We start from the raw sequence: 15,806 nt of genomic DNA, 5'->3' as shown, positions 1-15,806 counted from the left end.
ATTTTAATTTAGTTATTTATAGTTAAATCATAAAATAATGAATTAATCATGACTTTTTGATCTCTCCATTGTTAGAGATTTGATCCCTTCCTGTTCGTTCATCTTTATCATGTGCCAAATTCTGCCAATTAAATTCAACAGATATTTTAAGTCATTCATCCATGTTCTAATTAATATCTTCCTGTTGGTCTCTTCCTGTTATAAGTTCACCAATTAAATAATACGATAAATGAACCATATTTTTCTCAGCATGTATAGTGTGTTTATACATTTAAGCTAATATCACTTTACAACATTTTTTACAAAAAGAGTAAACGTATTATTACACACTATTTTCAATAGCTTAGATTTTAAAATATCGCCGGTTTTCTTTAAAAAAAATCGTTTTTCTCAACTATTATTCTATTTGTATATTTAAAAATTAGGAACAAAGCATATCTATCGTTTTTTTTATGTTTTGTGTTAATAACCTTTGCCTTCCTGTGATGTACACTGAATATACATATCATCTTATTGTGTTAATATTATATTAATTACTCCATTTGGCACGTAAAATAAATATATATCACATATAAAATTATTTAAGAGCTACAATGGCAATCAAAGTTCATAAACGAGTTTAAAGTATACTCGACCAGAAATCACAGTCACTATGCAATATTTGACAATATCATTTCATTGATTCGTTTCATCGAATAAGTCCGTCATATATGTACTTTTCTATTATGTCATTGTTTTACTACAAATGGACGTTTGAGAATACCAATTCTTTTGACCTGTTAATGCATTGTTTTTAGATATATTTTCATTACTGTTTCCTGCTTTCTTAAAAAATAATAATATCGATTGACAAATCTACTATTTAATGTTTCAAAATGTTCAAATAGAATTTATTAACTGGTTAAAATAATATTGATTTGTTTACCATATCTGCTAATTCTGCTTTTATCATCCGTTTATAAATATTTTGTTCTATATCGAATTTAGAAGGTTTTCTGATAATGTATTTTCAATAAACGCATACATTTACATTATTGAAGAATAAAAAAAATAAAATAAAAGTATTCTGATTTCTAATTACATTCACTATATATTATTCAATTTATACCAATAATTTTAATTTGTATAAAAAGGTATAATGATGATAATATCAATTGTATACATCTGTCATGATTTGAGAGTTAAAGTATAAGGGCTTAACCACAATATTGCCATATCTTTCTTATTTATGAATATTAAACAAAGAGATTTACGTTTTACTGACTGTGATTTCTGAATCGAGTTTAGTATTTTAATTTCTTTAAAAAACCTAATAGAACAGCGGCATTTTATTTTTAATTTGCTTATTATGGTATTTAATCTATATTTTTTTATTGAATAAAATGAAAAAAAAAACACAAATAAAACAATAGTAGCTAAAATTAAACTTCTACATTTTCTATTTTAAGCATATGAGTATCAAAAATCTATGTACAATAGTATCTTACAGTAACACTATACAGGCCGATGGCATAAGTGTGCTTAGTTTTTTCCAACAGTAACTGTCCGGTGACATAACCCTGGTGCCACGTTTTCGTGGCAAATTATATATTTAATATTTAAGATTATTTTGAAAATGTCACTCACCAGAAACAAGCGCCTCATATTTTTGTACATGGTAGACAAATAACAAATTGTTCACTTTTTATGTCTATAAACACTAATTATACACTGCTTAATTTTACCGCGTCTGAAATTTGTTTATATTTAGAGCACAAAATACTAATTTTTATTTTTTAGTATCGATTAACGGATTTGTTATTAATTAATACTTTAAAGCAATGGTAAGATAATATTTAAAATCTCTTTATAATACACAATAATTTAATATATAGGAATAAATTAATTATTTCAAAATTATGAATGAAAACACTAGAATAATAACACAAAATTAGGCACTATTGTAGTTTAAAATCTATTGAAATGGTTAAATATTTATTATAGTCACTTTATAATGCACAATAATTAAATACATTAAAAGGGATATTGTTCTAAAAAATATGAACGAAAACACTTATTCGAGTAAAATATAACGAAACAATTTACACGCCCGTTAACGACAGCGGTCGTAAAACTACTGTTTTTTTTAATAATTTCGAAATACATCCAGACAAGTTCAAGGTGGATAATAAACCATAAGGATTAAAAACACAAAATGTTCACACCTACGATTACAAGAAAAAAGATTTTTTAGCAAAGGTTGACAACCCTTCTAGAGCGTGATTTGGTTTGTTTATTTTAAAAAAGCAATAAAGCAATAATGCGAGAAGATTACTATAAATAATACTGTAAGATTTACAATATTTGACAAAATATCCAATTTATCCATAACTAGCTTTGAATATCGCCCCAGTATTTTTAGGCATTATAATTTGGATGATAAAAATAGACATAAAAATCTTGTGGTTTTTAAGAAAAATATTAAAAATAATCACCAAAATCGAATAATAAAATGTTTTGCAATCAAATAATTACACTTACATAACAGCTGATCAAGCGCTACAACATTTTGAAACATTGCTCAATGAAAAGATCAAATCTCTTAAAAAGACTTACCAAGCTTAAAATGACAATTATACATTAATTCCAGTGGAAGACAAAAAATGTAATAATATTTGAAATTATAATGATATTTGAAATTAAAACCATATTTGCAGATACCAAAATACTTAGGAATTTATTAAAAAATAGTTAAATTGATCATAAAAAATGATTACACTAAATGATTATTCTAAAACTTGAAACCTGTACAAGATTTAAAATTGGTAGAAATAGTATTAGCATGAACTTGTCTAAAGTAGATGTTAAACGTTCGTTCAGGTCGTTGAATCGCATTAGATATATATGAGAAATTTGCTTTCCTATGGTGTACCAAATGCCCTTGCTGCACTATCAATCCAGAAAGTGTATAAAATAAATCAAATTAAAAATTAAAATAAAAATTATATTAAAAAAATTGTAGAATTTACAATTTTAAAAGGGGACCACATTTAAACTTATTTTAGAAACAATATTTTTATTAGCTTACAAATAATAATAATAAAATATTTTGCTAATCTTTCTTAGTAAATTGATTAGTGTTTTTATAAATCGATATATTATTCTATAGTTTCGGGTCTCTGTGTATAAGGACAGTAAATGGATCTCTTGGTGCAGAGGTATTATATTAGGTTAAGAATATTTACTTGGCGCACCATACCAATTATTTGTCATCATATTTAAGATTATAATAAGATTCGTATTCATTATTTGCATCAAATATTAGCATAATCTATCTTCTTTTAAGTGGTTAGATATCATTCCTACTACTATTACTGTTACAGTAATAATAACACTGTTAATATAAAATTCATCGTCACTTCCTTAAACATTAATTATTATATCGTCATTCGTAATTATATGGATAATTTATAAAAATAAATCAATATATGTATTTATAAATAATTAAAGCACAGATAACTAATTCTGTTTTACATAACTTAGTAATTTACTAGCTCGAAAAGACTAATATTATTTGCGTTGCCGCTAAAAATGTCGATGCCCAGGTCGATGGTTGTCAATCGCTGATTTGAATATTGCGAGCGAGATAGCGAGCTCTGCTTGCATCTCGCTCTTTTTTCCGTCATACTAAAATCTTTTTATTTCATAACAGACACACAATATTAAGTAAGAATTATGCACAATTAGAGCATATAATCCCGTTTCATCCCATATCATAAAAATATAGATACCCATTAAAGGAAAAAATCAGTTTAAGAGGAACAATTGCCAACGTAAAACTGTCAAGTAAGCGTTATGCGGTCTTAGCACGGCTCGATCCGGCCATATTCCGATGAAAAATTTTACAATAAACTTACACTCGTAAATTGAAGATTATTGAGTTATTTGCATGAGTTAAAAATTGAATATTACTAAAATGTGTTTACCACAAGTTTTTTTACCATTAATAAATTGAAATTGGCAAAATTAGCTCCAACACAAAGCCAATAAATGCATTTCAAGTTTTTTCGACGTAAGAGTGCAACGCTTGGAATACACTCGGATATCGACACATTGTCGACTTACGAGCGCAAAGGGTTAACTAGTATATATTCGAAAGACAGAAAATTACAAAGACATTACCTTGTCCTCGGCGTGACGGGCTGTGCGGGCGCATCGGCATGGCGTCGGAAGGACGCCAGCGCCACGCCGTGCCGATGCAACAAACACTACCATAAACACTAATTTGAAGTATACACTGCTTAATTATAACACATACACTAAATTACACTATCACTTTATAATTAAAAACATCGAAAGGGATATTATTATAAAAACACTTATTCGACAAAAATGTAACGAAACAGTTTACGCGTCCGACGTCACATAGCTACTGATTTTTTTTTAAATATTTCGAGATGCATAAACAAGTTCAATCTAGGTCAAGGTTATGATTCATAAATAATAAACCATAAGGATTAAAATGTCGTGCATCTCAGATTACAAAAAAATATTATTTATCAAAGGTTGACAATTTGTCTAGTTTTAAAATATTTATCTCTAATTCGAATTATTTTAATGAGAGGTTACTCGATGTCATAATACCCGAAGGTCACCTTTGTAATAATGTTGACTAAATTCGAATTATATTTATGCAAGTGTGTTTGTTTATTTTTAGAATATCTATCTCTAAGTCGATTTATTTTAATGAGAAAGTGACCCGAAGGTCAGTCACCTTTGATGTTGAACTTCTAAAAGTATAATGTCGATAATTTAAAGTTTATTTATATGAAAAATATTATTTAAATCTTATATGTAATTGTTCTAAGCCGTCGCTTCTAGACGCGCATAGCTTAAAATGAAACAATCTTCTTCAATTCTCTAATCTGAAAATTGTATCGCTTTGTATGAACGGTGTATAATAATACACGTAAAGGAAATATATTTAATTATAATAATAAATAATATTTAAAAAAATAATTTAATTTGCTTCATTGCTTTCCGAGACGCCGGTAATGCGTTCTGTTGTTTCGACCAATCAAAAATAAGCATTCAAATATATAACAAGATGGCCGACAGACAGTACCGTGACAACAGTTTTAAATAATTATTATTATTTGACTGAATATAAATAATCGGATTGCAAATTAACTAGGTGTGTTATAACTATAAAAATGAAATATATGTATTCATAATGTGTGGAGGATTAGAAGAATACTTTGATTAAACTAGATAAACAATCATAAAACAATCTTCGTAATGAAATCTTCAAATTTTGAATTTCCGGCGAAGGGCTCCCAAGCCGAAATGTGAGTTTTTCCTTTTATAAATAAACGGATTGTAAATTAACTAGGTTTGTAATAACTATGAAAATTAAATATATACATAATGTGTTTAGGATAAGAAGAATACATTGATTAAATTAGATAAACAATCATAAAACAATCTTCGTAATGAAATCTTCAAATTTTGATTTCCCGTCGCCGGGCTCCGAGGCCGAAAAGTGAGTTTTTCCTTTTATATTACATAAACATTATCATTGCTTCTGATTTAATACACATATACGTTAGATTTTAAGAATTGCAAATAAACCAGTTATGTTTTAAACGGTTACGTGTAATACATATATCCTAAGTATGTATGAGGATTGAAAGTTAATATCGATCAAATCGCCAAATTCAAGATATTCAGTTACATCTAACTTATGTAATATATTCTTTTTAAAAAGATAATACTTACCGACAGTGACTACAACATGAGAAGATTCACTCTTTGTTTATATATACCAATTTTACGTAGCCATATAGATCATCAAATTGTTCCATCATTGCTTCTGAAAAATAATTAAAAAACAATAAGACGTTTAGCAAAAGTAAACATTGAACACATTATTACTATTAATATAATCCATAAATTAAATTTAAACAACAACCGAAGAACAAAATTGACGGAAGTTACTGTAGAGTGCGGAGGATTAAACACGTAGATTGGCATCTCTTCATCTTCCACAAAATTGTCGCAATATGTCATATAGTTATTGTTTGCCATACGTAAATATTATTGGATCTATCATTGCTTTTGAAAATTAACTGTAAACGATACTATATAGTGGGCAAAATGTAACTTTTTGTTTATACCAATACAAAATTTTTCATTATTACTAGCATTGTAAAATGTTTAATTAACTTTGGTATACCTTTAATTGCCCGATCACCGCTGTTTGTCTTTTAATATTAGATCCTGGAAAGTCAATGGTAATTTTGTTAGAATAACCGTGATATATTATTCATATAACCAAACACTTACTGGCACACTCATAATTTATAGTTTTGATTATATTGTCTATAATTCCAAATGCTCAGTGGCGTAGCTATGGGGGGGCGGCGGGGGCGGCATATTCGCGATGGGATCGTCTAGTGTGGTTCTTAACCCATAATGCACTAAAACATATATAAATCCACGAATAACAAGAGCTTAATAATAACTAATTTATTATTTTAAGAAATGCAGATTTTATGACCCTGCAAAAAATGTATGGGGGGGGGGGGGAACGGCAATTTTTAGGGATCGCCCTGGGCGGCACATACCCTAGCTACGCCAGTGCATTCAATATAACAAATTTCCAGTATTTTGAAATTTATTCATTGGTTCCGTGAGCTTCGTTATATTGAGATTTCACTGTACAAAGCTTAATTTATTACTATCCAGCTAAGTTTTAAACCTATTCATAAATGATATACAATATTTATATTTATCATTAAATATCTAAGTTTCAAATCTAACGTTAAATAATATAAAATGTTTTATTCTGGAAATATTTAGTCAAGTTGTAAACCTATTTTGAAATGAATTGAAAATGTTAAGTAGTTTTTTATAGATTGAACCATTTTGACTATCATTGAAAATCCTAAACAATAATGTCTAATTTGAACCATTAAATTAAAAAATATATTTAAAAAATCAGAACGAAGCAAAAATGATATTTAAAACTCAAAAAGTTGAGGGTCCGGTATTCGCACACTCGTCTAATTTAAATGTGCCAAATTAACGAAATTTTCAAATGACGTTCTTCCGTTGAAAATAGTGGGAAAAAAATATATTTTTATCACATATCGATAATATGTGAATGTATATTGCTATATCTTGAAAAAAAAAACGTAGCATAATACATATTTATGATAATGAAATCCTATACGTTAGAGGACGCCAAAGTGGCGTATGCGGTGGGTAACGTGTTAACAAATATGTTTGACAATCGGCGAATAATTATACATATAAATCAGATTATTGAATCTGTAACAAAAAATTGTAACCGTGTTTTATCACAGCGAAATAAACCATTCAGATAGCTTAGTTTCATGCTGATGGTTGTAATGAATATAACAAAAAAGTGTACTATATATACTATATCTCTACAATATAAATTATATTAATTAAATAAATAATTCAGTTCCAAATTTACTATGCATAAGTTGATATCTACAATAATAATAAAATTATGATACTAAGCAGCGTTTAATTTTATATCGTAATCGCGTTATTATATCTTTGCGTAAACATCCTTGAGGAATTTCCTTGTGACAAAGATAAAGTTATGTCGACAAATGTAACAGTCAATTTTGAATGAACACATAAAAATGAGTTCGTAGCTTCTTTTTCGAGAATGGCATTTATTAAAGAATCACTAGGTGGTCCACGGGCTAAAGATATTTGGTTATCGGTAGACAATACCTGTCCACAGGTAGTCTCAGGTAGGCCGGCCAAAGCATCTGTCAGGGATCTCGAGGTCCTCGGACTCCTCCGCTCTCTTTCTGTCTTTCAGATCCGCCGGCCCCGCATTACATGGTCATTAGTCGGGGCTCCTCACTACGCCAACCAGTAATTTCGTTTTATTCATTGTATTAGTACCCGTTTAAAATAACGGTCATTATTGCCAGCCTCATGGGAAAACATTCCCATTGACGGCTTGCGATCCAAACACATCGCTTTGTCAATATCTATAGATTTTGTTACGTAGGTACTGCATACCTTTTGCAAAATTTGCAACTTGAATATAAAAAATAATCGATTTTAATCGATTTAGTAATTTTTCAAAAAGAATTCTACGGGGTGCATTTTTTTAAGTTTAAGCGTCCAAATGTCGTTTTTTTAAGATATAATACAATGATTTTTTGATAATATTCCTAAAAGGCTTGGCAGCCAAAGGGTTTATATGTTGTGATAGCCTATTACCGATAGAACAAAATACGTAATCAATAATGTAATTAGCATTTTGATTTTTAAAGATTTCTTTTACTCTATGCTACATGATTTGATGACATAATCATTGCGGATTGCGTTTAAATAGGGATATGCACGAGCGCATGCAAGGTTTGGGTGCGTTCAAGACAGATGACACGTAAGCGAGTGTCATTGATATTTTTAGGTTGAACGTCATTTTGAAGCTTATCAGTAGTCACTTGTCCTACGAACCACTAATAGCTTCGTGGGAAACAAAGATAAAATTACCCAAAAAAAGTTACAGGAAATGTCACATTACACATTCCATAATTCGTATTAGTTGATGATGACAATAAAGATTTCGGCTGCAACTTACAAAAAGCAAATCATTGCGAATGCATGTGTTGAATGTTTCTCTTGTCTCAAGACAGTTCAAAAATCTAGGCCAAAGTTTCTTGAACCCTTTCAGATAGTAACAACATTAAAATTATTAGCTAACAAAATAAAATTATTTCAATTCCATCGCATTTAAAAAGCTCTTGAGAAATTTCTAAGTATGAAATATTGTTGTTATATATTTTAAGATAAAATAAAGTAAATTCTATGTAGATATTTTTTAACACAAGGTGAATGGTGAACGCGTTGTGGTCTAGTCATTAATGTAATATGGTAAATATTTTTTGTCTATGCAGGGTGAACTGACGTATTACATTTATGTCCTGAACATGTATGTAAATAAATAAATATATGTACATATTTTAAGTTGTTTAAATGCATTTACATACTTTCAAAGTTTAGTGGCGAATATAAAAATAGTCAAAAATGAAATATATGGTCAACGTTTTTTTATTTAGTTTTATTTTTAACACTAGACAGGCCGCGCGGTTACACAGTTAAACTTCACCAGATGAGACAACTTTTTTTATGAATTAATTAAAAAAGTATTTAAAACAACAATTTGATTTTTTTTTTGTTTAAATGTTCTAGGATCATTGCATTCTAATAAAAACTAAATGACAAATAGGTTGTGCTATTGACTAATAATGCTTGACAAAAACATGGCACAGTGGTTGTATCACAGAAGATATGCTGTGCAATCGGCCGTGAACGATTGCTTAAGTCATGGCACACACGATGTGCCATCGGTAGGGCATCAAAAAACTCGGCCAAATTTATTACCCGCCTTTTGGTTATTTTTCCTTAAATTAAGTAACCCGGTTAGGATCCGAGTAATTTTTGTCCACTATTATATAATTGAAAATTTATATTATAAACATAATTACATAATTTTATGTTATAATTTATATTATAAACCAAAGTATTTGCTTTTCGTATTTTGCTCAAATAATATTTAATTATAAAAATAAAAATGTATAAATAGAGAATTAAAACTGACGTATAATTGATAATATTTTATTTAATCGAAATATTCATGTACACACACAGGGACGTCATATCAGATATTTCCGAAAGGGGGGGGGGGAAAGCTAGCCAGTCAGTGGTCGTTTTTTTAATATTTCTCGTTAAATGTTCATTAGCGTACCCACTGCGACGGCGGCAACACGATTGTATTGCTTTTGGCGTGAATTTTTGCCTTCTGAGAAGCGATAATTGCTTTTGCACCTATTGGCTAAAATTATATTTGAATACATTTTAACCAATACTCTCATATCAATGAAAAAATGTTTGAATATATCTTAAGAGAAGCATAAAGATTAAAGATGTATGGGTGTAAAATTATTTTAACGAAACTTTTTTTATTTTTTTAAATTTACTGTAATATAAATCTGACGGAATTGTTAACAATAATTTTATTTACAAAATACAAATAAATTTTGGTTCAAGTTAAAGGTTCCTTAACTTCAACCGTCAGACCAAAATTTACATTAAAATTAGTACTCCAAATTAATTACATCGGCGGGTAAATTTATTGTTTGGTACAAAACTATTATGGTTGATAATGTATCAGTCTTAAAATATTCTTAAAATAGCGGATAAATTATATTACACCGCAGATGAACCTAGTATAATTTTTATAAAGTTGTATTTAAGAAAGATTTAATTTTAGTCATAATATAAAAATGTTAGAATCCACATTCAAGATTAAATTTTGTCATGAAACCAAAGTAAGATATACAAAATGGCAAAGAAATATTTTAGAACCACTCTTGTTTCGACTTTTGTCGGTGAGCGTGCGATATGTTTAATATATGAATTTGCTTATCGTAAAAACACGTTAAACGGCTCACCCGTCCCAATATATTGTTGACAGCAAAAATGTGTTCCTACTATGAGTCAAATGCTTAACAGAAACATTATGAAGTGCCGACCATTGTCAACTATCACGGATTATATATTTGAAAGCATCATAAAATTTTAAATGAAAATTTTATAATCTTCTATTTATGGATCACCTAATTGTACATGCAGAATTTGCTATTTTAATATTTGCAAAAGTGTAGAGTAAATATTTTTTATTACTTGTCAGTTTTTTACTATAGTCACTTTTATTACTATAGTTGTCAACTATCATGTATAAGTTTTAAACGTATTTCGGTCTATGTTTTGTAAACCAAACATCATTTTTTTACCAAAAGCATGTGCTATTTAGGTATCTATTACTTACCTTTATCTTTCAAGAACGAGCTTTATTATATTGAAAATATACACTTAGTTACTGCTTACATTATATACCTAAGTATTAATTGCTACCTTTTTAAAAATATAAATTGAAGCTCATAAAAATTACGATTAGATCAAAAAAATGATTTAGTATAAAAAAAGTTGTCAAGCATGTCAAAGAGACGCAACCACATATTTGACATATAATAAGGATAGCAAAAAGGCAACTTAGGAAATGTGGAAATGTCTGAACTAAAATCTGGATGATAATAAAAAGATTAAATAAGACAGGATGTGTGATAATGACAAGGTATGTAAAATAATAAATATTTAAAAAATACAAATGAGATCTTTATTGAGAAATATTTTCACCTTTCACCTTTTGCATGTCATTTATGACATTTGTTTGCTTATTTGAATTCCAAAGTATACGTTGCTTTAACAATTTGATACATCTTCTGGTCTTGACATAATTTCATTCATAATCATCAATGTCCTCAACTTAAACTCTCGTAATTGTTTATCTGACATTTTTTCCACATCAGGAAGCAAACTAAGCAGAAACATCTTTTTGTATTCATCATTATCAAGGCTTGATGCATTTGATTCACGCTTCTTTTGCAATGTATACTCTAAAAGTATTTTTCCCAATTCGCTTGTCATTATTTCCAATTTATTATTTGATGATCTGTCTGTTATATCACTTTCTTGGATAGTGAATTTTGAGTCAAAACTGTCTGGATTGTCAACTTTAGAAAGCATATTTAAACTAAGCGCATTGTTTAGTTCATCACTCGTATCATTTAATTTGTTATTTTGTGTATTGGTACATACTATTTGTGGTTGTTCTAGTCCAGAGCTACTTGATCTAAATCTCTTCTGAATCGGTTTTCGTACTCTCTCTGCTGCTCTTTTAGTTGCATTTGACAATACAACATCTTCAGATATATCATTCGGTGCAACTTCGTTCTCTTCTGAAATACACTTTCTTTCTAACGTCATTACCGGCCTTACGTGAGGTAGCAGAAACTTCATGGTTTCACGTAAATAGTAAGGTCTCGTATTATTATGCGTTTTTGATGCGGCTATCTTCATACTCCTGACAAAAGCGTTTCTTACATTCTTCCATTTTTCTTTACAGTCGTTTACTGAAACAAAAATAATTAATTTAATATTAAATATACTGTAAATACGTACATACATATGCATATTATATTATTGTTTTAAAACCATTTATACAATCAACTTCACGCCATACAAATGAAACATGCGGAGTGTGAATCGTGACTTGAAATAAAGCAGAAACTAACCGCGTGAATGCAGTAGTATTCATTGAAGTTTATATGTAATAGAGAACCTTCGTCGACTACATTTAATCCATTGCTGAAACTACTACAAATTAGTACTACAAGCCCTATCGGGTGAGTTTTGTATCACGGGGAACAGTCCTCGCCACCCCATAGTACCGGTTCTTTTAATGAGATTACCAGTTTTCTCCGAACAGCATCCATGCACCCAACGAGAAGCATTTTCACCGTTTTCCCAAACTGGTATAGACGGGCCTCTAGCGTGTGGTGAACTAGCGCCCCGTTGTATATTAGTAATATAATGAGATCGGTGGACGAGGCGCCACCGGTCGTCGTACTTTCGTCGTCATCGCCAAAATAATGGTATTCCTTACGCTGCCGCCACTTCAGTGCTATCAAAGTGCTAGTGTATGATCAAATAAATCGGCCCCACAGTATTACTTTCCTAGCAATTTATAATCTTCTTCATTGAATTGAAAATATTTATTTTAAGAAGGTGTTCGCTTCTGAATGATTATCTTCTTAGTGTTCAATAAAACAAAAAAATGAAATACTCCTATTCTAGACGAATACTGGGACTACACTCTAGAGATGAAATTTTGGATCGAGAAAATCAGGACATTGAATCGAATGAAGAAGTTTCTGTGCAGATATTACCTGCGCCTGGTTTTAAAAATGATAATCGGTGTCCTCAGTGAATGGTAACAAAGAATAATTTCAATATCCAGTAGCTTTTAAAATGTTTTTCTACAGACATTGTAAAGTAAAAAATGTGGATGTAATGTCGCGGAAGTGAAGGTGATGATGATGCGTCATCCCAAAAAATATGTTATATTTTATCATCCAATGTAAGATACAAGGAATAAGATTAGCATCAGCAGCGCTATGGGGAGAACACTTCCTCTTGACAGTAGTAAACAAGATTATCGTAGCTAGAAAGAGTTATAAAGTCCGATAATGGATGATGCAGTAAAATAAAAATTAAATTTAGGTTTCTTTATATTTAAGTTACAAGATTTAAAAACTTTAGTTACAAGATATTAGGAGTGTCAGGTAGTAACAAATGAACGTAACTTATGTTATGTGCACACGTGGCAATTTAGTGGCAGCATGCGTTCGTGGAACAAAAAAAAATCGCTTACGCGTGAGCGCTTCACAGACGTCGGAATTTCGTCTTGTCGAATGTTCTCGGAACAAAGTTAACTGCTAAAGTCGCAGTTTAGTATATATCTTAAAACTAAGGCTTTATGTGTTCTAAGAATAGCACATTTTACATACCTGACCACCCCATTACTTCTGCAACGTCTCCCCACTCCTTTTCCGTTATCTCCTTTTTTCCATAATGCAGCGACTCTAGGTTGTATAAAGTTGGATACGATTTCACAATTCTCACAAACTTCTTCGTTTCTCTGCAGTTCTCCGCATACCTGGCATTGCGGGGCATGACGGCTGTACGACGCCACTGACGCTTCTCAACTGACGCTAGGCTTCGTATCGCCAACACGCACCAGCGAATACGCGACGTTGCCGCGTTATTAGAGTAACAATAATATAGATTTTTGCGAGACTTGTAATTATATTTTAACAAATCGATTTAATTAATATTATATTATACATAGTGTGTGATTTTGCATTATATTCAGTCAAACCTATGTTCACCGAAAATTCGTGCCAAATAATTTATAATAGTCTATTGATGAAGTTTAGATGAATGGAAGAAAAGATTAATTTAGAAGCAACTGCGTTATTGTTTAGCTCCCTCCACCTCTGGTACATTTTCATTCAGTAAAAGCGTAACTTCCAAAGTTGCCATCTAAGGGCGACCATATGATAATTAGAAAGGATACGTAAAACAGTAACAACGCACTTTTTGTAATCATGTGAAAAAAAATGTTTTTATGTTGTGATAAATAATGATTGGTGGCTTTTAAAAGTATCAGTGGCTATTCTTGGGTGTTCCGAAATTGATATTTCATTTGTTTTGTTTAGCCAAACATTTGTTGTTATAGCTTTTTAGATGGATTGCTTAAACCTCCACAATAATAAATTATAATTATTACGTGTTTATTAAGTAGATATGTTTTTTTATTAAAATAAATATATAACATAATGAATTTAGAGTAGTTCTATTTTCACTATCAAAATTTGAATCGTTTAATTTAATCATTTAATCGACCCCTGTACTCTTCTTGTGATAATATGTCTAGTGTAGCTATACGTAAGTAATGTTAAAGCCTACAAACTGGCATACTTATGAGTAAGTATTCATATCTGATATGCCTCATGTATTTACTTTTTAATACAGTAATTAAAGAGAAGCATGATTTTAAATGTATAAACAATCATGAAATATTAAAGAAATATACATATTATTTTACTTTTACTTTACAATAATGTATTTAATTTGCATTATTCAGATAAAATTTTCTATAAAAAATATAACATCTGGTTTATTATAAGAGTTCAATTAATTTTAATATTTATATTTAAAATATTAACACATTGAACTGCCTTGAATTGATTGATGTGGTTAATTTAAAAGTACCCACTAGACGACTAGACATTCACATCAACAAACTTTATTTTATATATATATATTTTAATTTATTGGATATGACACCGCATGAGCTATTATGTGGTTACGTTTATAATAAATATCAAAATTAAAATTTAATCAACAAATCTAACAGATTTAATTAATATGTAAAACATAAATCTATGAATAAGAAGTAAACCTGAAAATCAATACGTTTAGTTGGATTTTTTCAAATAATTCTCAGATTACTATTAAAATATTGAGTGTGTAGCTTTAACTGACTTTCAAGCGTTTTTAGATTTTATTTATTATATTTTTATACAATTTATTCATAGATATACTTGTATATTATTATAGCAATAAGGCGTTAAACTAATAAATATTTTTTTTAGAGATTTACTCGCTGCCAGTTGCTGGCATGCCAGTTGGAAGTTGACTGGCGGGTCACTGGCACGCGACGACTGGCTTTCCAGTTCACTGGCGCCTTACTGTTTACACATTGCCAGCAGCTCAAAGAATTAGTGTTGCGAAAAAACGCCACTCATCTTGCGTCAGTACGGTAGTGTGGTGGAAGGGGTAGCTGGCGTGCCAGTAAAACAAAAATATTTGTACTGCTGGCGTGCCAGTAGCGCATTGGCTTCTCCAGTGACTGGCGCTGAGCGTTTAGTCGCTGGCATTCAGTGACTGGTAACCTCGACTGGCATCGTGTAAATCAGCCTAATATTTTATCTAAACGCACGTGGATTGAGCCTGAGCATACTCGTGAAAATTGACCTACTTACATTTTGCTACCAGAGACCTCAGAAGACCATCCCGAGGACATCATTTATCTGTTCCAGTTTCTCCACCAACGCTCAGAGAAAAGCAATACTCTACCATAATAGTTTGTTGCAATGTAATACGAAATAAATTGTTACGCGCTTTACGGTGTATATTTCTGGCTGCGAAGTCACACCCTTTGGGCCTCAAAACTCAAAAATATTGTAAGCTATTTCAAACATTTTTTTTAATTTTAAAAAGATAATGCGTGCATTCGAATTTTCACTTAAAACGGCTGTTCGTAATCTGCTCTAGCAGCCAACGGCAATTAGTTTCAAAGAAAC

At 30.2% G+C, this 15,806-nt stretch overlaps 1 protein-coding gene across 1 annotated transcript; it reads right to left on the bottom strand.

Annotated features, from left to right (window-relative positions):
* Positions 1-11,189: 11,189 nt before the first annotated feature.
* LOC148230994 (uncharacterized) lies at positions 11,190-13,642 on the bottom strand. Its single transcript, XM_088194340.1, has 2 exons — positions 13,446-13,642; positions 11,190-12,008 (listed from the first exon to the last, which is right to left on the bottom strand). The coding sequence occupies exons 1-2, from the start codon at positions 13,609-13,611 to the stop codon at positions 11,299-11,301; spliced, it is 876 nt and encodes a 291-aa protein (XP_088050466.1). The 5' UTR covers positions 13,612-13,642; the 3' UTR covers positions 11,190-11,298.
* Between the last annotated feature and the right edge of the window lie 2,164 nt (positions 13,643-15,806).

This window comes from Plectrocnemia conspersa, unplaced genomic scaffold, assembly GCF_051122295.1.
Source record: "Plectrocnemia conspersa isolate PC_06_02 unplaced genomic scaffold, ASM5112229v1 ptg000010l, whole genome shotgun sequence".
NCBI lineage: Eukaryota > Metazoa > Arthropoda > Insecta > Trichoptera > Polycentropodidae > Plectrocnemia > Plectrocnemia conspersa.
This window is presented reverse-complemented; position numbering and strand designations above follow the sequence as displayed.